This window comes from Synchiropus splendidus, chromosome 19, assembly GCF_027744825.2.
Source record: "Synchiropus splendidus isolate RoL2022-P1 chromosome 19, RoL_Sspl_1.0, whole genome shotgun sequence".
NCBI lineage: Eukaryota > Metazoa > Chordata > Actinopteri > Syngnathiformes > Callionymidae > Synchiropus > Synchiropus splendidus.
Window position 1 is genome coordinate 13,705,982 of NC_071352.1, and position 24,934 is coordinate 13,730,915.

General features: G+C 41.9%; 3 protein-coding genes across 6 annotated transcripts; 2 read left to right on the forward strand and 1 right to left on the reverse strand.

Annotated features, from left to right (window-relative positions):
- The first annotated feature begins 1,244 nt into the window (after nt 1-1,244).
- On the forward strand, nt 1,245-7,846 carry LOC128750855 (pyruvate dehydrogenase (acetyl-transferring) kinase isozyme 2, mitochondrial-like). The gene is made up of 11 exons (XM_053851448.1): nt 1,245-1,454; nt 2,092-2,233; nt 2,902-2,973; nt 3,040-3,227; nt 3,573-3,662; nt 4,205-4,282; nt 4,344-4,420; nt 5,576-5,674; nt 5,809-5,919; nt 5,993-6,106; nt 7,084-7,846. The coding sequence occupies exons 1-11, from the start codon at nt 1,325-1,327 to the stop codon at nt 7,222-7,224; spliced, it is 1,242 nt and encodes a 413-aa protein (XP_053707423.1). The 5' UTR covers nt 1,245-1,324; the 3' UTR covers nt 7,225-7,846.
- Nucleotides 7,847-8,106: 260 nt separating this feature from the next.
- Nucleotides 8,107-19,976, reverse strand: nbr1b (NBR1 autophagy cargo receptor b). Of its 3 annotated transcripts, none has more exons than XM_053851291.1 (20): nt 19,740-19,976; nt 19,076-19,138; nt 18,939-18,957; nt 18,834-18,856; nt 18,526-18,714; nt 18,075-18,152; nt 17,727-17,998; nt 17,375-17,464; nt 15,900-16,106; nt 15,624-15,783; nt 14,144-14,227; nt 13,885-14,070; nt 13,570-13,686; nt 13,233-13,308; nt 12,326-12,490; nt 11,465-11,668; nt 11,226-11,394; nt 10,898-11,146; nt 9,565-9,641; nt 8,107-9,480 (listed from the first exon to the last, which is right to left on the reverse strand). In XM_053851291.1, the coding sequence occupies exons 1-20, from the start codon at nt 19,839-19,841 to the stop codon at nt 9,398-9,400; spliced, it is 2,613 nt and encodes an 870-aa protein (XP_053707266.1). In that variant the 5' UTR covers nt 19,842-19,976; the 3' UTR covers nt 8,107-9,397. The 3 variants fall into 3 exon arrangements, with proteins under 3 accessions (XP_053707266.1, XP_053707265.1, XP_053707264.1); XM_053851290.1 differs by having other exon boundaries at nt 9,565-9,638; nt 17,375-17,500; XM_053851289.1 differs by having other exon boundaries at nt 17,375-17,500.
- Nucleotides 19,977-20,041: 65 nt separating this feature from the next.
- On the forward strand, nt 20,042-24,807 carry pyya (peptide YYa). 2 transcript variants are annotated; one of them, XM_053851294.1, is made up of 5 exons: nt 20,042-20,084; nt 23,273-23,385; nt 24,067-24,254; nt 24,484-24,564; nt 24,636-24,807. In XM_053851294.1, exons 2-5 carry the CDS (start codon nt 23,380-23,382, stop codon nt 24,658-24,660), a joined length of 300 nt encoding a protein of 99 aa, XP_053707269.1. In that variant the 5' UTR covers nt 20,042-20,084; nt 23,273-23,379; the 3' UTR covers nt 24,661-24,807. The 2 variants fall into 2 exon arrangements, with proteins under 2 accessions (XP_053707269.1, XP_053707270.1); XM_053851295.1 differs by lacking the exon at nt 20,042-20,084 and having other exon boundaries at nt 23,144-23,385.
- The last annotated feature ends 127 nt before the right edge of the window (nt 24,808-24,934 follow it).

The window sequence follows — 24,934 nt, forward strand, 5'->3', positions numbered from 1 at the left end:
CCGCACAAAAAAAAGCATGTGTCAAGTGTAGTTTTATGTTCAAATCACATACTTTTGTGAGATATAGCATTTTATTTCTACTGCAAATTATTACCATCTGTGAAGGAAAAACGTTGTTTTCTTTGTTTAATTCCGAATTTATGAAACTCATGCATACTTTGTGTTTTGCAGAACAAAAACAGCATTGATGTGCAAACACAAAAAAATACATCAATAATGCATGTCCAAAAAAGTACGCAAACAATCTCCTTTGCCCTATATATATATATATATATATATATATATATATATATATATATATATATATATATATATATATATATATATATATATATATATATATATATATATATATATATATATATATATATATATATATATATATTCGTCGCAGTTTAATGGTATAAAATATTTGACACAATAAGCCACATTTTTTAAGTTGAATGAATTTGGTATATGACTGAATCAAATGATGGACCCATACATACATTTTAACAGCAAAATATTGTTTATTTTGCATCAGTTTGACAATATGGTGGCTATATTCAAGTTTTTATATCAACTTATTTACTTGGTTATTAACTTAACTAAAGCTCTTTTAATGTCTTGAAAATATTTGTATGAGAATTTCAAGCACATCCAGAGTAGTGGATACCCTGGAACATTGTGTGGTGAAAAACATCCCAGCAAACAACAGCATCTGTTTGCTAATGTTCAGGGATTCCTCCATGTTTGTTGTGTTGGTAAAATGGCTTTTCTGGGTTTGCCACAAACTTATCTTAGTGGCTAACACACCTTGAAGTACTTTAAGTATAGTCCATTTGTTTCTCAAAGGGATCAAGAAAAAATGTTTTCTCGGGCTGTGGGTTCATTTTCTGCATTCAATTAAATGGAAAAAAATGAAATAAATAAACATATATTTCGTACAGACAGTGCACAGGAGTACGAGGACCCACAGGTCTGTGTGGATTTCATGATGGAACCAGAGACGATGATGCCCAGGAACTCGAGTTCAACGCCAGGTTCACTTGTTTGGTGAAAACATGTCGCTCCAGTGGCAATAGTTTCCCTCCGGGCTGTTTATCAGCGCGCGTCCTCGCTGCGGTGTTATGTAAAACCTCCGCGCCTCGCTGACTGTCACACGCGGAGCACGCTGTTGACATTCTTCTGCGGTCCAATCAGGTCCGATCGCTATTTCGCCACGTTGATTGGATAACGGGGTTCTGCGAGGGATCCGGTTGGTCCCGGACCTCTATGAGAGCGAGAATCCCCGGGTCAAGGTCAGTTCTCCTGGAGCCGGCAGCGTCAAAATGACATCTCCAAGATGACAAGTAAGATGAAGTTCGTCCGGTCCGTGGTGAAAGCCGCCACTCTGGCCAACGTTCCCAAACATGTGGACTATTTCTCCAAGTTCTCTCCGTCCCCTCTGTCTATGAAGCAGTTCCTCGACTTCGGTGAGTGCTTCACGGCCAAATCTCGGCCTTACAGTGTCAGTGGTGATGTCAGTGCATGTGTGCTCTGTTGGATCAGCAACATTTCCACACATGAACCTTAGGAGTTTATTGAGTTCTGTTGTGTTCTCTGTCACTGGATTTAGTCGTGCAATATATGATTTAAATAATGTGTTTTCCCATCATAATGAAATTTTAAATGGGTTAATTTCAACCGCTGACATTTAAATGACTTACTTACTTATTATTCATTTAAAGTTTGAACATGGTGAGACACTCAGGTGCTGGCTTTGAATGGACTGTGGACACTGTACCACATTTACAGCTCGCTGTCCAGTCCTCTCCGGGTGTGGATCCTTGCATAACAAAAACAAACACCTCATATCAGCATCTCCTGAGGATATGACTTTTGGTTCTGACCTAGAATAAGTTTGTTCATTCTTAAACTTAGCAGAAAAAAAATGTAATGTTTGGTCAGATTCATTTTCATAGGGTGGTAGGTCATGGGGCAGGTCATGATAAGTTTGATCTGCTTTAAAGGGTTGTTAGAAGAACAACGCAGTACTCATGAATCACGAACCCAGATATAGCAAATGAATCAACTATATTTGGAACAAACCTTTTTTTTTTTGCCCTGCAGGTTCTAACAATGCATGTGAGCGAACGTCATTCGTCTTCCTCCGCCAGGAGCTTCCTGTCCGACTGTCCAACATCATGAAGGAAATAAACCTGTTGCCCGACGCTCTTCTCGCCACATCTTCAGTCCAACTGGTTCAGAGCTGGTGAGGCGGATATTTAACTTGAGTCAAATGTGTTTGTGTGGGACGATCCCAACCAAATATTCACGCCAAATCCTTTGATTGAATAGAGTGGTCTTCATTGTCTTTGTACCAATGTTTGGCTACTGTCCAGTACATAGTATGACTATTTTAGGAGGAAATTTTGCCATCACGAAACCTGAAAAATCTGTTGAAAAAACAAGATAAAAATGTGTCCGATCTAAAGCAAACAGGGCTCAAGCACTTGGTGGAGAGTAAACAGACTTGACACGTTGAGGATATGATTTCAGCAAATATTTATAAACATAAAACAGTATGAGTACGCACCGAAAAGGAGGGAACAGGGGTTACCACATGCAAAAAGGAACACTTCGCAAACCATCACATGAAGCCATCTTCCATTTAGAATTGTTAAACTAGATTCATCCTGAAGACAAGAATTCAGTGATCTGATTTATTTGAATGTTGAATTTTTTTAATGTAAGGTTTGCATTGTTAATAGTGACCAAACTAGACATGGGGTTTTGAGGTATCAGTCTTGAAGCCTTGATATCCCAGAGGGAACCAATATACACAACTCAGATGTAACATGTATGTCTTGTCTTTTAAGTGCCGAATCATACAGAATGTTTGGAAGCGTGGTCTGTGATGAATGTGTTCGTGTCACTCAGGTACGTGCAGAGCCTGATGGAAATCCTGGAATTCCTCGACAAGAATCCGAATGACCGAAGCATTCTGGAATCGTAGGTGTCGCGTGCATTCAAAGGTGAAAGCACATTGGACTTAACCTTCATTGCTCTACTTCTCAGGTTTGTGGAGGTTCTGGAGGGCATCAGGAACCGGCACAATGAGGTGGTGCCGACTATGGCTCAGGGAGTGATAGAGTACAAGGATGCATTTGGTCAGCTGGACCCAGTCACTGACCATAACATGCAGTACTTTCTGGATCGTTTCTACACCAGCCGCATATCCATCCGTATGCTCATCAACCAACACAGTGAGTTGCAACTGTCACGTAGGTGGTTTAAAAAAAGGACTTTAAGAAGATACCGAACCGAATCGTGAACCTGTGAACCTGGGAAAACATTTAAGCTCGACAGGACTTCTGAATGGATTGTGAATGTGATATAAGTTATTATCAGTGCAGGACTATACTGGCCACCATCTGTCTAACTGTCAGCCCATAAGATATGATCCAACTGGTTTTATTAAACTCAGTTTTGCTGGTTGAAAATAGCTCAACTGCATCGTGAATTGACAAGGGAAAAACTTTGCTTGTGACCACCTTGTCACCAGACAGGCGTCTTGTCGCTCACCCACTGAGCTCTGTTCTCCCCTGCAGCTCTGGTTTTCAGTGGCAACACAAACCCCTCCCACCCGGACACCATTGGATGCATCGACACCGCGTGTGATGTAACCGAGGTGACACGAGGTAAGAGGGCCTGATAGTCGGAGTGGGGAAAGAAGGTGTTGGTGTAAACATGTCAGGTTATGCTGGACATTCCTTGTGCTGGTGACTGTGACCTTTGGTCAATGTCCTATTATATAAGGCTTGCACAACAAGCTGTTAACAGGAGCGCGGTTGATACGTGACACCATTTGTACACCAATACAGCCTGCTCTAAAATGAAGAGAAACCTGCATGTGTTTCCTGTCAAAAGACTTGTGAGGTCAGAAAGGTACCAGCAACTTGATTCAATTTTACTGAATATGACAGAGCAAGAAGAGACCGCATCACACATTTTTTACTCTTTTGGGTAAACTATTCCAAAGGAGCATCAGATTTTCAAAAGAACAGAACTTTTTATGTCCTTGGATTGAAGCATGAAAAGCAGGTCACGCGCAGCCTGGTCCACCAGCCCATGCTTCTTCAGTGAACCAGTTTCCATGAGGGTGTGTGTGTGACTGCTTTCAACCGACGTCTTTATCTTTCACTGAGGTCAAATGCCGTCACTGTTTATATTGTCTACATAGACGCCTATGACAGCGCCAAACTGCTGTGCGAGCAGTATTACCTGGGGTCACCTGAGTTGGAGCTGCGACAGACCAACGGTGAGTCTGTTAGGCTTCATCCGTGAGTTTGTGTGGACACTGACGCGATGACTTCTTTCAGTCAACAACGCTGGAGAGCCCGTTCGGATCGCCTACATTCCTTCTCACCTCTACCACATGCTCTTTGAACTCTTCAAGGTACAGCTGCAGTACAGACGGTGCTTTGAAACATTTGAAACTGATTATTCTACATTATCAACTTAAATAAAATAAAACAGTATGTTCATTTAAAAAATACGTTTTCATGCGAAAAGCATATTTAAATATTGTTATATAAAAAAAAAACATGGCCATTTGTTTTGGTCCTGCCCTGACCTGATCAACTTCTGATCTTCTGTGTCTAACTGTTTTTCAACTTTGTCTCTCACGCCACTTACACCAAACCCTTCAAGACAGGCGTCAAACTGAATACCAAAAGGGCCGTGTGGGACGTAAGAACACACACTACCAACCAGCCAGGTTTCGCGAGACTATTATCAGTTGTTTGTCAGTCTGGTGCTGTTTGTTCAGCTGAAACCTGACTGGTTAACCAGTATGTGCTTGCTAGGTTGGAACAGAAGCCTGCACCCACATGGCCCTGTTGGTATTGACTTTGACACCCCTGCTTTCATAGCAGTGTTGGAGTTGAAATGGGTGGGATAGAACTGACACGGTCAGAAGAGCACGTCTTCTGGAAATGGAACAAACCAGCCCCTTACAGAAGACAGACGCATGATGTGCGGAAAATAAGAAACACACTGAAGGGAACACCTCAGAACTTGCTCAATATTTGGTCTCAGTTTATAGAAGCTCTGACTCTTTAGTTACAAGTGATGGATCTTTTCCTTTTTTTAACTTGGTTCTGGGCAGGGAGAGAGGGAGGAGGACTTCTTGTCCTTGTAAAAAAATGCAATGAATGAATTAAGTGAATAATGTTAAAAAAAACAACCCAATAATTTGCAAAAATATAAAATGATACAAAAAATACATTTAAATTTGCTGGAAATCTGCAAAAGGATTCACATCTTTTATTTGAAGTTGTGGTATGCACTCCACTATGGTTCATTATATTATATTATATTATATTATATTATATTATATTATATTATATTATATTATATTATATTATATTATATTATATTATATTATATTATATCATATTATATTACCTACCTTACCAATTGCCCCTCAGTACTATTACTATTTACATGTAGATTGACATTGCTTTGACAATATACCAGTCTTTGACTCATGAGTTTGAGGTCAGGAAGTATTTTTGATGTCAACTCAGGTCTGTCATCTTTTACCCCCCAGAATGCAATGCGAGCTACCATTGAGAACCATGTGCCCTGCAGGATTCTGCCGCCCATCAAGGTCATGATCGCAGTCGGAGGAGAGGATCTTTCCATCAAAGTCAGTTACTTGTTCTCCTGGAAGTTGGATGTAAACAAGCATTTTAATGTCAGAGAATATCCCTGCCTCTCGGCTACACAGTGACTCAGGAACGGACCTTATACGTGAACGCCACCTGTGTTGTTTTCATCCAGATGAGTGACAGAGGAGGAGGTGTTCCTTTCAAAAAGACGGAGCGCCTTTTCAGCTACATGTACTCCACCGCTCCCAGACCGTCTTTTGGAGAGAGACACCGAGCACCGATGGTGGGCACAGTCTATCACTCATTCAAAGAAGGGGTGACGTGTCAAAAGAGCTGACGTTGGAGTCTCATTGCAGGCTGGCTTTGGATACGGGCTGCCCATCTCTAGACTCTACGCACGCTATTTCCAAGGAGACTTGCAGCTCTACTCCATGGAGGGTCATGGCACTGACGCTATCATTCACCTAAAAGTAAGTACAGCGCTAAAAATTATTTTTTGTCAGTTAGGCATACAATGTCAATTGAACCTGCTTAAAGCTGGTGATGTGGCGGGGCTGAAACTGGACTCCTTGGAGACGGTTATGAAACTAAGGAGCATCCTGGCACCTACCCCCTCCATCAGCTCCAGGTCCAATACAGTAGCACATGGACCAACAGACTGAGACTACCCATCTCAAAGACCGAGCGCCACAGGAGGTCCTTTCTTCCTGTGGCAATAAAAACATACAATTCATCTCTGAAAAAAATCACAATGAAGGATTCTTCTTGAACAGCATTTTCTTGCACATTGTTCACATTGTTTTCTAAACTCTTGAGTTTAGCTCTTTTTTGCACTTTATAATATTATTTCTTCTTAATTTATCGTGATATGTCGAGTACAGAGCATGTCACGAACACAATTTCCCTTGGGATTAATAACGTTTTTCTGATCTGATCTGATCTGAAAAAGCGGTATTTTAATATGTGTTTTTGGCAGCGGCGCTGGTAAAAGAATGCCATGGTTTCAGGGTCCCCAGCCCCATCCCATCTTTATTTGTTTATGAGGAAGGGCTGTGGCTAAACAGCGAAAAATGCATTGACAGATGGCAATATACACAACACTGTCAAGCTTATACTGGGGAGAACATGTGTGGTCCATGCAGAAAGGCAAGAGTGCAAACCACCAAATGTGGCCCCATGTGAACAACTTTCTTCCACCATGACTCGGGATGTTTCAATAAGGAGCATGCTGCAGGAACACAGCAGTGATAGAAAGTGTTCCACTGGTCCAAACCAGATCAACACTGCTAATGTCAGTGTGCCAGCTAAACTTGACCTGTTTGGCTGGCCCTACTTTTATTAACACACTAAAGTGACCATTCCTTTCTGTCCTGCATCCCTTGTGGGTCCGCATCAACGTGAATGACAGCATAAAATCCATCTGTCTCTCTCTTCCCTGTGTTGCCAGGCCTTGTCCACGGACTCAGTGGAGAGGTTGCCTGTCTTCAACAAGACAGCTCTGCGCCACTACAAGATCAGTTTGGAGGCCGATGATTGGTGCGTTCCCTCCAAGGAGCCGCTGGATCTGGCTGTGTACCGAACGGTGTGATTCAGCCACTGCATAATACCAGGGACCACATTCTGTCTTCTGAAAGAGAGATGTTGACCTGGAGGATGGGGTTCAGTTTTGCGAGAAGTCAGGAGGAAATCAGTATGGAGTCGGATCAACATGTATCTGATGATTTTTCTATGAACAAGAGTGTGCATCATGGCTGACTGGTGAGATCATGCCCAGGCGCAGATGGATATCTAGCAGGGGTTTCTGCTTTGCTTCCTCTTTCATTTGTGTGGACCATGAGATGTCGTGTTCTTTGGGATCGTACCCATTTAACTGACCCGTGTTCTGTTATACTCTGGAATAAAACCGCCTGCATGAATTCAGTGCATGTTCCGCTGGTGTTGCAGGCGATGGCAGGATTGAAATTCTCCCTGTTCAGATTCAAAAACACAGGCTGGCTGATTCTCTTTTTCAATGCTAAAACGCTGAATGTTACTGATCTTCAGCCTCTCCTTTGTGGGTTGGTTCTCTCTTCAAAAATGTTGCAATGTGCCTTAACCCGCTTCAGTCCAGCAAAAATGTTTGAATGCACAACTGTGTCTTTGTGAAGCCTGTGAATTGTATATCTGTATATTTTTTTTATATTGAATCGTTTTTAAAATAAAGTATATAGAGTGCGCCACTTGAGTAGTTTGTCTTCTTGTGAATTCTCTTCTGTCAGCATATTGTGCAAGAACGTTTTCCTCGCAGTTACATTTTCCTCAGTGATCAGTTGCTTTAAAAATGAAGTCAGGTTACGTTCACTACAGTATCCTTACCATGGTATGAAAAAAAAACCTGTCCTCTACAGCATAATGCCACTTCGGGCACCAATTGTCACAAACCAATCAGAAAGGCACGTGGACACAAAAATGAAGATAAAAAAATGGGATTTATTGCCCCCCAAAAAGGAGGAAACAGGAAATATAACACAATGATTTCCATAACTAAACAGAACTTCATCCAACCAAGTTGGAACAAGGGAGAAAATGAGTCACGCAAGCCCACGTAATAAGGAAAAATGTATACTAATCCGCATAAACCACACTACGGTGTTGGAAGCGGAACTGCCTCTAACCACCCCATTCACAACACCAGTGAACTAACACCCAAAAGTGTCGCCTAAGCAGCAAGCAAACAGCAGAACAAAGCAGTGCAGAAAGAAAATTGGTGACTTTGGTTCATTGTTGCGTTTCTTGTGTTGTGTCACAACACAAGAAACGTTCAATTGTGACATTAGTCGCTACTTATTCAGTTCACAGGAGACTTTTCGGAGACGTGGCCAAGCTTAGATCAGATTTGTCCATGAACACACAAATGTGTGTGTGTATTATTTGAGTCTTTGACATTATACTAATCTAAATGAAACTTTTTTTTTTATCCATCTATTGTAATGATCGCTGCAAAGCATTCAGGCATTTATGCACACTTAGAGCACTGCGAGCATCCTGAACACTTTCATTCAGCGGCGCAGTGGCACAACTGTGACACGCAACTTTGCTGCATTTAAAGTCCATAAGAGTGAGACGGTTGGCCAGTCTGTTTCAACCGGACTTCTCCCAAATGGACAGTAGGAGTTGCATTCTGATCTGATCTTTCGATGTAAATTCTGCGGAAACAGAGCGGCATTTCGCCTCGCGCCGACACAGGTACGAAGCTCTGCACTCGTAAGAAACAACGAGGCACAGGGAGAGAAGATGAGTATCAATGTAGGTGCACTGAATGCAGCATGTCATAGATAACAATATGTGTTGTACATAATTTACAGTAATCTTGAGGTACAGTGCCACCTATCGACCATGCATAGGCACTGTGACAACAGTACCAAAGACTGGTGTGCAGTGGCCGTCCCAAGACAGCGTCTTCTCTTTTGCTGACCACATCACACACAATACTTGTCCAGTGACAATCATCCTACATGAAAAATAGATGTCAACATGAAAAGAAACACGTTCTACGCATCATCATTCAATTTATGTTCAAAACAGTTATTTTGTATCCGTACCACACACTTATCCACTAAAAAAACAAAAACAACTATAATAATATTTTCATAAAAACTACAGAGCTCTTCTGTACCTTTCTTCTGTAGGAGCAGCCAATAGCAAACATCAAACCAAAATGATATATTACATCAAAAGTCATATTCTGAAAGATGGAAATCATTTTGCGCTGCACGCGTGAGCTAGAGGGGAGGAGGACTGAGAGACCTGGAGCGCTGACCTCCTTCTGTGCTTGAGTCGGCGAAGCTAGTGTCATGGGTGTTGGCTGAGACGGTGGACACAAAGCAAATGCTGCTTTAGCATTGTTCAGAAGTAGATCACTTGGAGTAAAACAGAACAGGAATCATACCAATATCCGTAGGTGGATTCTCATCACAATCTCCAGCTTGGCCACCAGCTGCTGACATGGCGTCACTGTTTAAACTGCTGAACATCAAGGCACAATGCAGTCAAGTTTATACAGAGTTATTTCTAAACAAAGCAAAACAAAAACACATTTTTGCCTTATCAGTATAGAAACTCACTTCCAAGTAAGAGACACCTGAGCAGACTGACTGTAGTCCAGTGGTGTCCAGGCCTCCGTGTTGTGGGAGGTATTGCATATTGATATACTCATCATTCTAAAATAATTCCACTGTAATAAATGATATCAAAGGTACGCAATTGGATCATTCCCACTCTAAGTAGCTCGAATGAACCACAATATTGACTCGATCTAGTTAATACACTGCTATAAATCAGCTACATATACTGTTATAAACCACTGAATTTCCCCACTGTGGGACTACCAACTCATAAAGGCTCCTATAATCTAATAAACATTATTATTATTATTTCAATATCATTTCATCCATTGGCTTAACTGTCATTGACATTTCACATTACTAACACACTACAGATACTGTGAGCAACATACCCTTTTCTGTACATTACAAAGAGAGATTACGGTTTAAGATTAAGTCACAAACTGAACAGAACAGTTGTGATGTCTGTGTTACAGCTAAGTCCCGTGGTGAATGTCACACACAGTTTTTTATGATGATTTTGTGATTCCATAACATTCTATCTTTGAGATCAGCATGTTCTTTATATCCTTCCTTTCGCCTACATTTATCCCACAGTGGGAAAACTTCATTTATCCCAGCAGCAACAGCAAGTGCACTGAAGATTAAATGCAACAGAATAAAGATGTGAAAGACGAAAACGAACGGTTTTAGGTTCAAGGGACACGTTATTACAGGTTATTACATGGCACACCCCAACCTCTTTTCTGTGAGCCAACGCTCCGACCGCACCAACCGGGCCAGTCTCAAAACTAAATCTAACAATCTTTGGAAGGAGTTGAAACTCTGCGTTGCACAATGGCAGCCTTGAAACCACCTAGATAAGATCTGTGTAGAGTATGTGCAAAGCTGGTCAAAAAGTACCGGAGACTGGCTTCTGCGTTAGATATTAATACTGATTCTGTAAGGTCTTCAAACACTTCTGTGCAGAAATAAAACACTAGCAAATACATTTACAAATCATATAATGTGATTTCTGGATGTTTTTTTTTTTAAACTTGCTCAAGCACAATGAAATAACTCAGATATAGTAGTGTACTCAAAAATACTAGCTTCAGCTTAACTAAATCTAACTCTTAAAACAAGGAAAAACAGCCACTTTACCGTCCCCAGACTTACCTGGTGTCCAGCCCAAAAGCGGGTGCAACCACTTCCGGCGTGAGTGGCTCATCATCTAGCGTCTGAGATGTACAAAGCATGTCATTTGCGGTGCTCTTCTCTAATGTTGCTGTCCCTGAAGCCTTCACTGCTTCATTTTGAACTCCAGGATCAGCCTCCAAAATGCTACATCTGAGAGAGTTGGACAGCTGCGCGTCTGGGTGCAAGGCTGTTTTACTAGCAACCTCTCCAGGCTGTGACAGAGCAGAGCTGAAAGGCATAAATAAAGGACGACATGTAAGCATTAGTTCCATCCTGAGATATTTGGGGATAAAGATATAACACATACCTATACATGGACTCTACCAGGGGCCGACTAGTGTCAAAGCAGTCTGGAAGAATGATGACATAATCTTCTGAGGAGGTGGAGGATGAGCGACTCCTTGTGAGCTCACTCTTCTCCTGCTCGGGTTCTTTCTTACTCTTCTTCGGTTGACAATCCAAACATATTCCCTCAGCTGAGATGGAGCCAAATAAGTTCATGCTGTCACTCGTCTCGCAGAAAAGTCATGCTGGCTGGTTACTCACTTGCATGATCCTGATGTGTGATCATCTTCTGGGTGACGTGCAGGGACTTCAGCACAGACTTGCAACCAGCCCCCTGGCTCAAGGAAACGGACAAAGAGGAAGGCAGGGAAGACCGCGGCACAGCAAGTGGAATAAGCTGGCTCTTGGGCATACTGTTCAGAATACCTTTTATGTCACCTTTCACACTGGCGTGGGCCGGGAACACTGAACAATGCATGAGAGAGACACAACGCAAACATTACTGCCAGCATTGCTGCAGAGGGTTGGAGGGCTGCAACCATGTCCTATGGTCTGATGAACCCCTAGTGAGCATCTTCAAACAGAAGGTGGAGGAGCATGCTCTCTGACATCCACCGGCTCTGCGATGCCGTCATGCAGGAGTGGAAGAGGATTCCAGAGGCAACCTGTGAAGCAATGGTGAACTCCACGCCCAAGAGAGCTAAAGCCATTGTACAAACCACATGGACCCCAGCAGGACCTCTGTAGGACCTATGAAATCCCAGCTTCTGACTTGAATGGTCACCACGAGGGATGGGTGATAACTTCTACACAATTTACAGTTCAAAACAATCCTACAATGACAATTTTATGCATCACAGTAAGTTTGAAAAAAACACAAGCCCATGTCATACTCATTGAATGCATTGGACTGGCATGTTACACACCGTTTCCCTATTCGCTTAAGTCAGTTTCCTCATGGAACCTTCCTCTCCACAGACTGCATGTTTGCACAGAGGTGACTAGACTGAGTCAGGTTAGGCAGCTGTGTCACAGCTGGAGAGGTTCGTAGGGAAGACATGGTTTGGTAACACTTATTAACTCATTATCCCAACTCCAAAGCAAATGTATACGTTGACCTACCTGATCTAGGACAAGTGCTTTTTGCGGTAGCAAGCTCCGGCGTCTCCTTCACTGCTGTTGAGCAACTGACAGTCTCACAAACAAAATCCGTTCTGCTGACGTCATCTTCCCCTTTCTCCTGTGCAGGTGTTGCATTTCCATCAACAAGTATTCCGAGTTGGACATCTAGCACAAAAAAAAACGAAAAAAAAAAACCAAAATAAATTGGGAAGTCTTCCAAAATGATTAAGAAATAAACTGAGCAGGTAACTAAGAGTTAATATGACTATGCAGAGGAAGACGTCTGAGTGTACGGACTATGATGCTCTGTAATACAGTCAGACAAATATAGCAAGTTCCCGCACATGTGCTAACACTAGTAGCATTAGCGCTGCCTGTGAGAGTGTGTCCGCGATCAGTGAACCCTAATGGGGACGCAGCTCCCCAGCTATTTTCACCGTGGTGTTTGGCTGAGGCGCCAGCGCAGCAGGAGACCTGCATGTGTTGATGTGAACCAAGGCAGATGAGCGCGTCAGAGAGCCTATGAGGACCACTCCATCTAATAATATAAACATGGATCCAGAGACTCAGAGTCGACCAGGGTCATTATCAAAGGTTCCCTGGATTAAAAATAAGTTAAAGACTACGATCGTGAACCAAAGTCCACCTCTCCTCAACTGTCACACGCTGGTGTCGGCTGTCAAACGCTGCAGAGCTGGAGAGGGCGGTGCGCCGTCACAGTCTCCTCATGTTCACGTGTGCCACTGCCCTAACACCAACCCGAGGTCACATGGCCTTGTCATTTATAATAATAAGAAAAAAACCCATGCTGGTTGAATGAAAGTAAAATTGAATGAATACAGTAAAAATGTAATTGTATAGTCAAACAACACAACAAAATGTTGCTCTGCAAATATGGAAATCTTACCAGCAGGTGCGTTGTTCGGAACGCTTTCCAGCTCTTGCACAATATTGATGTCCAATAGCTCGAAAGAAAGAAGATCCTAAGAGACAAATACCAGTTGAAAGTTGTGCACATGAGTATGACTACAGACATGTGCATGTGTCATTTGATGATGGCTCCATCAGGATGTATCTAACTCCAACTATGTATGTGAATGGATTGCACCATTCTTGGGAAAAAAAAGGAATGATTTTGTGACATCTTATTTGTTTTGTTCATGTATTTAGACAATATTTTTGAAACTACATAAATTCCTTTTGGCAAGAAGCTGTCATGCTACATAGGGAACAGAGCAGTATACCTGTGCAGTGAGCAAGTCAACAGAAGGGATGAAGTCACTCTCTTGGTTCACACATGATGATGGTGGCTCATGAGAGATGATGCAGGCTTCTTTATCTTTGACCACTTGATTCCTACCCTGAGGACAGCAATACTTAAGCACTTAAAATGATGGTGGATATATATACGGCAGAAGAAAAGCACAACTGCAAAATAATAATTATTTAACAGATCAATATGTGTGGAAATAATGTCTAAAATAAAGCATGCCTATCATCACACAGCGACCAGTGTTAATAACATGACCAAACTTTATGGTACGTCTGGAAATGTCTACCTGTGGTGTGACGCAAGGAGACACCAAAATCCCATCGGCCATCATTGGAGCAGGAGCCATGGGGTCAACGACAATGCTACACCAAACCCTTGGTCCAAACTGCTCTCCAGAGTGGGCCAGGCGCCAGTGCGAAGTGTAGGATCCTTCCACAGATGGAGCACAAAGAGCCACGCTCACAATGCCGACCTGGAGAGAAGGTGTGCAGACGCTTCAAGTCACATTTGCTAGTACGGTGATGTTGAAATGCTTGTTTCCTCACCTGGCCTGGTTGCAGGAAAGGGACAGATACTTCTCTCCATCGGTCCTCTGATCCGACTGCCAGGTTCCCCCACATAAATTTAAGCTACGACAAACGATAAAGGAAAATTGCTTGACATACAACCGTGGGATGGATATGAAACTCATTATTAATAGTTCTGTATACGTGCTCCGCCCACAATTCGTGGCTCCACTTCTTGCCTAAGGATTGATTTGAGTGCTTCCTTGCTCAGGTAAGCTCCACTCTGCAATAAAAACCCCTCATCCTTCATCACTTATCTCCTTATCACCACCATCATATACCGTCATATATATATACACCAAGTCAGGGACAGGTTGTTTTGGGTTACCTGACAAACGCTGTGGAGCTGGCGAGCACAGCACGCCGTCATGTTCTCGGCGTATGCAGCGAGTGTGCCGTGTGTTTATGAAATTTATCGTGAGATGATAATTCTCATCACAGGGATTGTTTTTGCCAGTATATCGAGCATGATAAGTGCCGCCCATCCCTAGGTGCCATCCATCTTTTTGGACCCAGTGAAGCAAATAACCAGCACAAAAGAAGCCTTGAACTCTTGACAAAAATGTACAGCAGGTTCACCCCGAGTGTGTTCGTGGCTGGCACAAGAAAAAGTGAGCAATAATGCCTAAGCATGTATCCACAAAATGAAATGCAATGGCGTCCTGCTGAGGAAGTTTCACGAGTTAAAACTGCAGACGTTTAAGTTAATGTGATATATTAGAGGCCATGGTTGTCACATTGCCTGTGCACTGTTGATACCTTAGCGCGGTGCATCACCTTGTGGACACTTTGGATACTACTCTTGATGATTTGTGCATCTGCATGCCAAGTTATGTACAAACCCAAAGTGTAATTTACAGCCTTACACCTTTATTTACAGAAAACCACACGCATGCAGACAGACACGTGCAGAGATGGAGTGATTGAGCTGTGACCTTTCTAACAGCACATGCTGTAGAATATGTTGTATGCAGAGAAATGTGTGTTAACGTTTTAAAACTCCTCGACTGAAGAGCAAAATAAATGCTAGTTTGAGAAACACCTTCATAATAAAATTGGTGGTGGTCCTGAACATGACTCATTAGATTCCAAGAGGAAACACGACAGATTTCCCTCCTGCAGCTTCATGAAAGCTAAAATATGTTCACACTTCAGACTGGGTCTTATTTGGAAGGGAAAAATATCTGCAACTCACACAAAACTTCCACGTACAAACAATGGAAGTGGCGTCAATCGCCACTTTTCCTGTTGTGTTGCTGGCGGAAGTAATCGCCAATGTTAACACACATTAGTATGTATCAAATAAATCTCTGTACAACAATTTAGATATAGATTTTTGGCAGTGTGGGTCCACAGCCCACATCATTTCAAAAATGTTATTGAATCATTTTCAATCTTTGATCTTCAAATTCACTCGAGGAAATAATGCTTTCAACACTGGAGTATGGAATGATTTTACCTTGGTGTCAGAGCCCCAGCTAACTGTTCCTGTGTTGCGCATCTTCCAGTACTTGATAAACTTGGTCTCTGGCCGTAGTCGCGTGCCATCAGGAAGGTTCTCATCAAGGAAAGAAGCACTCATGGTGGGAACCACCAGTGGGCACGGGCGCTTCGGTCGCCTGGAAAAGCACCAAACTTTTCATTTATCTATTGATAATTTTGTTGTGTTTTTAAATGTTCTTTGTACAATGATGTGAAATGTTGAGATCTGAATATCACTGGAACATGAACCTACTCCAGACTGTTGTGTTGGGAGGCTCCAGGCTGCAGCAGGACAGGAGATGAGGTGCCATCACCGCGGGAGGAGCTCCACTGTATGCCCCGCCTCTCCATTCTGAGCTGTTTGCGGATCTCCTTAACTTCAGCTTTCAGAAGACGTTTTTCTGCTTTCAGTCTCTGTTTCTCTGCCTTTCGGAAACTACGGTCCCCTCTGCGGTAAAACCTGAAAGTTTGCAGCAGAGGAAAGAAGAGAAAACAGAGCATGTAAGTGAAGAGGGTTTAAAGTAATTGAACACAAGTTTTTGAAAATAAGTGCAAAAGGAATGTTTAGAATTACAGCAGTTTGAGGGTGCTTTATACACCAAGTGGCGATATGGACGTATAACGTATGAAAATTTCATCCATTTACAGTTACGCATTTGCAGACACCTGAAAATCTCTCATAGCTGAAGGTCAAAGGTTGTGCTCATTTCCTCAAAAGTGCCTACCACTCAGTTGACATATCACCAAAAGTATTCGCTCACCTGCCTTGACTCACACATGAACTTAAGTGGCATCGCATTCCTAACTCATAGGGTTCAATATGAAGTCGGACCATTCTTCCAAAAGCACATTGGTGAGGTCCCAAGCTGATGCTGGACAAGGAGGCCTGGCTCTCAGTCTCTGATCTAAATCATCCCAAAGGTGTTCTGTCAGGTTCAGGTCAGGACTCAAGTTCAAGTTCATCCACACCAGACTCTGTCATCCATGTCTTTATGGACCTCATGTTGGAAGAAGAACTGGCTGCTCCAGACTGTCCCCACAAGGTTGGGAGCATAGAAATGTTCACAAATGTTTAGGTATCCTGAAGCATTCAAAGTTCCTTTCACTGGAACTAAGGGGCCAAGCTCAAGTCCTGTAAAAGAACCCCACTCCATAATTCATCCTCCACCAAATGTCACACTTGCTGTCTGAAATTCACCGTTCTCCTAGCTACCTCTAAACTCAGAATTGTCCATCAGGTTGCCAGATGGAAAACCGTGATTCATCACTTGCATCTCCACTGCTCTACAGTCCAGTGGCAGCTGCTTTACACCACTGCATCCGGCGCTTTGCATTGCAGTTGGTGATGTACAGTATGGTTTGGATGCAGCCACTAGGCCATAGAAACCCATGAGCATGAAGCTCTCTGTGTACTGCACTTGGGCTCATCTGAAGGCCACATGAAGTTTGGAGCTCTGTAGCAATTGACTGCGCAGAAAGTCGGCGACCTCCTTTCACTATGTGCCTCAGCATCCGCTGACACCTCTCCGTCAGTTTACATGGCACATCACTTTGTGGGTGAATTCCTGTTGTTCCCAAACACTTCCATGTTCCAAAAATAAAGCTGACAGTCGACTGTGGAATATTTTAGTGTGAGTGAACAATGTGATCAATAGTGACAAAAAGGTTTATCAAAACCTGTGATGCAATATCTTCCGCGATAGTGGATTCATCATGAATTGCTGGTACCTGCTGTGGTCAGGGGCAGGTGAGCCACGCTCTGGGATGGAGAGAGGGGTTCTGGCTCGTACCAGGTTGTGGCTGGGATCATGAGAGTAGCTGCAGGACTCACAAAGAATGCAGGATGTGCATACACTGAAAATAATATAGAAAAAGATCATTTGAACCCATGTTCCTCTCTTTGATAATGCAAAAAATAAATAAACAGAATTCTGTGTTTTCTGTGTCTTGCCATAAAATGAACACTCTTAAATGCGTAAACTTCTGTTTAGCAATAGCCCCCTGCTACATTTTAAAAGAACTACATCAGTCCGTAATTCTAGCAGATTCCTCATCGTATGAAGTGATTTTAAAATCTCACCTGCATTGATAGCCTCCTCCAGTGGTTTGTCCCCGACAGGATGAGCAAGTAGGTGTGGAAGAGAAAGGGCCGCCAGGTAAAGTGGATGAAGACACTTCAGGTATCTGCTGAGCCTCTCCCCCGGTGCCTCTTCCACCACCACCACTACCACCACCACCACCACCACCACCACCTCCTCCTCCTCCACTGGTCAGAGGTTTGTGAATACAGCACTGTCCAGAAAACTCACGGCAGATCTTATCCACTGCCTCACGCACCACTTGGTCTTTAAACTGGAGCCAATGAAAAATGAAGTTAAAAGGAGGGCTCTGTGTGGCACGCTAAAACGGTTCCCTTTTTTAATTGTACCTTTTCCATATATGACGTAAACCAGGCAGGAGGTATTTTGTCTTCTTCTTTGTTCCCTTTGACATCTTTCATGATCAGCTGATCATTAAAAAAAAATATGTTGAGACATGCGTATGAACATGACACAAGTCATTATAACTTGTTGTGGTTAGCTTTATATTTTAGATGTTATTTGCAATTATAATAGATAAGTGGGATTAAGCAATATTTCAAAACTATACATTTTAAGTTTTTTAACTATACATTTTGTGTTGAGAGAAAAGCTATATTTGGAACTGCCATCAATCGTGAGTTAACTCAGCTTTGGTGCAATACAAAATTTAAATCTAATGACAGCACTAACATTAACGTTGCTTTCAATCTGCAGTTCTGTTATTTGTATGTAAAAATAAAAAGAGTCAAAGCAATTTCGATGGAATAATCAAAGTCTATTCTAGTGTGTAGGCCTCACCATGGCAGGTTCTGGTACCGTCGCCTGAATCTTGCGGCTGACCACTTGAGCAAGGGTTGGGCAGTGTTGAGGGGGTCGAAAACCCCTCTTGGGTTCCGCTCCAGCTGGCTTGGTGGTGGAGACGCGTGCTGGCTGACTGCGGGTCTCATACACGTTCATGTGCAGCCGGTTACCTTGTCTTGCTGCACTCTGAATATACAGACAAAATTCAATTGATCCACATGATCATACAATGATTTCAGTTCTTTCTAAACAAAAAGTCCAGCTCAGACTTGAGGCATTGTTGTGTGTTGCCATAAGAAACCTACTTTCAAAGCCTCTTCATACTCCACTGAAATGAAGGCAGAGGAGATTATCACCCATGTGAATGGTGTATTGCCAGTGACTGACTCTGGCTACCTTTGTCAACTCACCTCTGCTGTTGATGGAAACCTGCAAGAAGATGACACTGTCAGATAGTGACATTTCAAATGTGCCATGTGGTTCTTTGACTGCACGATGAAAAGGTCAGTGGAGAGAGAGAGAGAGACTTGCATTAATCCAGCCTCACCTCTTCATCTTCTTCATCTATATAGGTCAGCTGGAGGCCACAGAGCCCAAATGAACGCTTCACCTACAAACAGTCAAAACAAGTTGCTTTTACCAGCAATATACATGTGAAGATTCCATACTGTGCACATTTTTTTTAGCACACACACTGTCATGTGAGCGCATCATCCAATGACATCCAAAAATGCACAACAGAAAGTTGCATTCTATTTTATTTTATTGAAAATAGTTTGGTTTCATATGTGGCTTATCTGAAAAGGTCCTAAAACAAAGATGGTCGGATGTTTACAATCGCTCCATAGCAATGAATCCCTTCGTTTTAGGCAGGGCCAGTTACAAGACAGTTGCAGAATAGAACATAATAAAAACCTCAACAGCGGTCTGAGAACTGCGGTCTCCTTTTCACCTCACATTTACACGTTACAACATCCACTCCCGTCCACCTCCATCGAACGAAGACACAACGCTGGTGAACGCTATCACCTTGCAGACGGTCTTGTTGCTAGGAGATGACCGGCTGAAATGACGGCGCGCTTCCACGAACATTTACACACGCACACCGTAACACAGAGCCGGTTCTACAACAGCGTGACGGAGAGCTGAGCGCTGAGGAGAAGCAGACGGACGGCGGTTGACTGCGAGGCCTGGCGACGCGAGCACCTTACCATGGCCTCCATCGACTCCCAGCTCTTCGTCTCCGATCCCGACAGCAGGAAACTCTTCGAATTCCCCCTGAAATTTACCTTGAGGTTTATGTAAAAGTCCATGACTTCTCTTTATTGGGATTTACAACATACTAACACAAAGAGACACGTTTTGATCGGGTTAAACTCAACAGTAGGTGACTGACCGCCGCGCTTACGGCGTTTACGCTGGTGCAGGGAACACGCCCACACGTTCAGCGTTCGTTTCCGACCGACCTTTCAAAATAAAAGGTACAGCTTCGAAGATCATAAAATAAATCATATTCATCATCAATCTCTCTTGGGTCTACATTTTCCCAGGTGAAGGTATGTATGGGCTCATGAACACATGTTGGTGCTTCAGGTTCCCTCAGTGAACAGTAGCTTGCCAGCAGTGTATAGACTACTGAGCACTGTCAGCCTGGAACTTATGATCGAATTTGGACCTCGGTGAAAATGGTCCAAATATACACATATACAGATCAGCATCATCACAATACCTGAGGTTCACAATCAAAACTGGACCTCGGTGAAGGCGGTAAAAGCCCCACTCTACAAATTTGCTGCTCAGCATCATTGCGATCAAGGTATTGACAATATGTTAATAAAAAAAATGCAAAAAACAAATATAATTCTAATAATAAAACTATCACCGTATATATACAAGCAAGGCGGTTTCAATTCACTCTCATTGTTGGGTAGACTGAGTGGTGACGCCTGCGTGGGATCAAAGAATAAAGGAGATTTTCTCTCTTTTTTAGCCTTCCGTTTTCCGCAAAGGTTTGACGGTCGTACCATTTCTGACACGTTTGACTGTGATGTGTTTGTGACACGTTATCAGTGCTTCTGATACAGCTGCTTATCAGTGACGTCTGCTGTCCTTTATTGTGACAGAAGGACTGAAACACTGGGATCGAGATAAGCGTTTTAAAATGCACAACGTTTGTTGTCTCACAATGATAAGAACCTGTTTCACTCAGTGAAGACCTTTCCTTTTATGTAAATAATAATCACTGCACTGTTGCAGACTTTCTTTAATGACAATGAATGTAAATATATGCCACATGTCTTCTTCCAAGCGAGGGTCCCCCATCTAAACCTGGCTTGCACATCCACCCGAGTCACTCTGATCCTCTTCAAGTTCTTTATGGACGTCTTCCTCGTCTCCTTTTACTTATTCAAAGAGGATTGTTCCTGGTGGAGAATCATGATCAGAAGCTTCATGATCAGATTCCTTATGTGTGTGGTGTGCTGCGATGAGTTCATTGGGTCACAACACAGTCATGACGAACAACAGCAGATTTATTTATTTTGTAATCTTCATGTGTGGAGTTTCTGACAGACAAAAAAAATGTTAAGCTTTGGTGGAATGTTGTGAAATTGTCACACAACTGTATGTAAGGAATTGACCACGGTGAATAGGGCACCAACATTGATCCGGTTCAAAGGGAAATATTACAGTATTTGGATGAATTTATGAAAATTACTCAATTGTTTGAAGGCTGCGACGCAGGCAGGCATGATGACTAGGCTGTGAAATGAGACTGCGGCAATGGATTTGAATCTGCAGTTCCATGTAAATAAAACTGAAAAGCTTGTTGATGTAGCCTGCTAAGTGCAGTGGGATGGACAACTCCACAGCTATCTCCCGGTTCCTGGAGCGTCAGAACCACACTAACTTGCATTTTTATAGGTTCGTAATGTGATACTTTTCATTGGTTGGAACCAAACTGACACCATATTTTTACAATCTTAAACGGAGGGTTGAGGTGAAGTGACCATTTTATAAGCTTACTCAATATAACCTTGAAAACACAATCATTTACTCTTTTTCTATTGTGGTACAGAAACATTGAAAAAAGAAAACATGCTTGTACATGAATGTACATATGTTATTGTGAAGCTCAGCTTCCTGCTCAGGTCCTTTTTTTGTTGATATTCCTCCTTCACAAAGTACAGGGTGTGCTTTTTATTTATACTTTGTGTTATTGTGAATTTTCCATTGCCCTGCAACTTTTTTTTCCGCTTGTATTCCTGTTTTTCTGCTTCTTTAGACCTTTGGATTTTTGGATTATTGACCTTTAGTTTTAGTTTTGGTGGACTGTAGCTCGAATGGACTGAGATTTAAACAGCTTTTTTTTCAGTTCTGTCTTGGGTGTTCAGAACCCTTTGTTTCAGGGTGAGAACAGTTAAATATTCACACAATATGAAGCTCAAGGTAGCTACTTTGTTATTAAGGTCATGTTACAGCTACAGTGTGAGATGGTCAGGGTTAGTGTGAAAGTCACTGCCAAGTGTGACATGGTCAAACTAGGTCATACTTGCATTCTTGTAGCTGTACATTCAAGTAGAACTTCATACCACTTGTAAAGCCCGTCACACTATTTTAGCATGTGAGATTTATTTTTTAAACGGCTGGTTGGGGTTCAAGCCAGTCTGCTTTCCCTTCTGATGTATACAGTAATTCTATTGGCCGACTGCAACTAGCTGTGGGCAATCTATCGTATGTCCATGTCCATGCTTTTTCATGAGGGATTAATTTCATTTAGTCAAGGCAAGCAGTTCCAATAACTGCAGCCGCCACTGACTGTTAAGACAATCTTCTTAACTACTGTTTCATTCATTTGGAAATCCCAGCAGCGTAATTGCATTTTGTGGATCAGAAATGAAATTTTCTGACTGCCGACTGGTGTTGCATTACACCTATCAAAACACCCCCAAAGAATTACAGCGTGTGAGACGTATAGCTGGGTGATTGTTTGCAATAAGTCTTGTGATAATTAAGCAAGATAACCTTTTTAATAGCTGCTGAAAAATAGAGAGGGAAAAATTATTTCTCAGCTTATATACCAGAGTTGTCCGAATGGTCCTGTTCCCACCATCACAACAGCCTCCACCCACTGCGGTGTTGCTGCTCTTCTTATTTTGATGTTGAAGCAGGAATGGAGGAGGAGCTGAGAGAAAAAAATATATGAAAAAATATATATTGTTTTTTTGCTTTTTTCTTTACTTTACTGCACTTTATTAGACTTAGACTTTCTTTATTGTCATTGCACAAAAAACATATCACTATATTATGGCAACGAAATGTCGGTCTGAGGCCTCCGGTTTCCAAAAACAAAACTATATGTCCAAAAATAAATAAATATTAGATAAATACTAATATTGTATTAATATTTGTTTATAAGTAGAGTTACTCCAAAACTGTGAATTTACCGTAGCAGACTAAACACATTGTCACAGATTCTAAAGAATGGATATGTTTGTAATAAATCTGTGTTATTCTCTCTGAACTTAAAGTACCAAAAGCCCGGACTGTCTCTATTGTATATTTATTTATTTATACTAACAGCGTAAAACACATTTTCAAAGAATGGAATGTTATTTTTATTTATTTTTTTTTACATTTAAAGTTGTATCGGATGTGCCGAAAAAAAGGATGTTTGACTGCAAGCGCACAAACACACACACACTCACACATCACCTTCAGCATCATGTTTAAACCCCTCCTTCAGCCTCTAAGCCCTATAAATCTATGGAGGAGATGGAATTCAAGTTCAGCAATCCGACCTAGACAGAAGACAACTGAAGCCCACTGCAATACCATTCTGCTAACATCTAAATGCAGGTAAGTACTCTCTTATTATTAAAACAAAAAAATTAAATAACATTTTTTCTGAGGTATATCACTGAAGAATAGATGCTTTTCATAAATTAAATCATGATTTATTATCCAAAATAAGAATGGATGTCAGTGAAAGTAAATGTGAGAGAGTGAGAAATGGAACGTTTCCTTACTGAAAACTCCTTATTTTAACCAATCTAATATTATGACCCCTCAGGACGGGAAGACTTATTTTCTGTTCCTCAATGCATATGAACTCGGAAATAATGGCGGTAGCTTCAAGAGTTCCACATGACATCTGTAGAAAGAAAACGGATTGATTTCATGTCATGTGTTGAAATCCAATAGATCAATTTAACAAATTTAGTCAAAAATTAGTTTTTTATGTTACGCATTGTACCACCAGAAATAATTGAGTGATACAATCGTGCAGCTTTGTTTTCAGTCAGAAAGATTGCTGATAATCTGGAGGACATATTTCAATACTTGGTTTGTCCATCATGATTGAAAAAAGGAGGAAATAAACCTGCTTCCTGCTTCATTGAAGACATGCGAGACATTAATAATGAATGGCTGTACAAAAAATGAGTTGTTTTGTTTTCATTTATTTGTTATGCATGTTTTGTTATGTGTGGTTAGAAATGACTCGACCCAATTTCAGGGGTTTGTCTCTAAATCCCACAGACCTCCATAATGCTGAAGTCCTGGACCATGCTGTTCGCCATGCTGCTCTGCGTGCTGGTGTGTAAGGGGATGCTAACAGATGCCTACCCTCCAAAACCTGAAAACCCTGGTGAAGACGCCCCTCCAGAGGAGCTGGCCAAGTACTACACCGCCCTAAGACACTACATTAACTTGATCACGAGGCAGAGGTACACAGTGTTCCTTCAGTTCCATCAATCACAACTTGTTTTGATACGATTTATTCTAAAGATATCTGATGCTGAAAACACTGAATTGGGACACAATTGCTAAAAATAATGATTAAAATCTGATGCTCACTATACACAATGTCAATGTCAAGATCACCTTCTAGAAAAAAAGAGTGCGGAACTTTAATCTGTGAGTGGAGCAAGCAATCGCAGCATTTCCTGTTCCCAGGTACGGAAAACGTTCAACTCAGGAGGATGTGATGGCCGAGCTACTGTTTGGTGGTGACAGTACGAGAGAGCAAAGGTCAAGGTGAACGCTCACATCAACATAAATGACCCCAATACTTCTCCATTGTTGATCCATCTGTTTTCTTTTCATAGATATGATGACATATATATGTGGTGAACACAACCACTGGCGCCTTCCGGACTCTGGGGATGTGTCCTGAAATGCAGTTTGGGGCTTCTGACCACAAACTCTGACCCCAGCGTCACTCCAGGGCTCAAGAACTATCTTGAAAAAAATAAAATGTACAGAAAATTACACAGAAAATAAAGTTGTATTTAAGATCTGATATGTTTATGTTTATGTTTGTGCATATGTGAATATAGCAGTGGCCACTGTCTGGACAATAATAATGAATGGATGTTAAAAAACGGACTTCTTTTTTCATTATTAT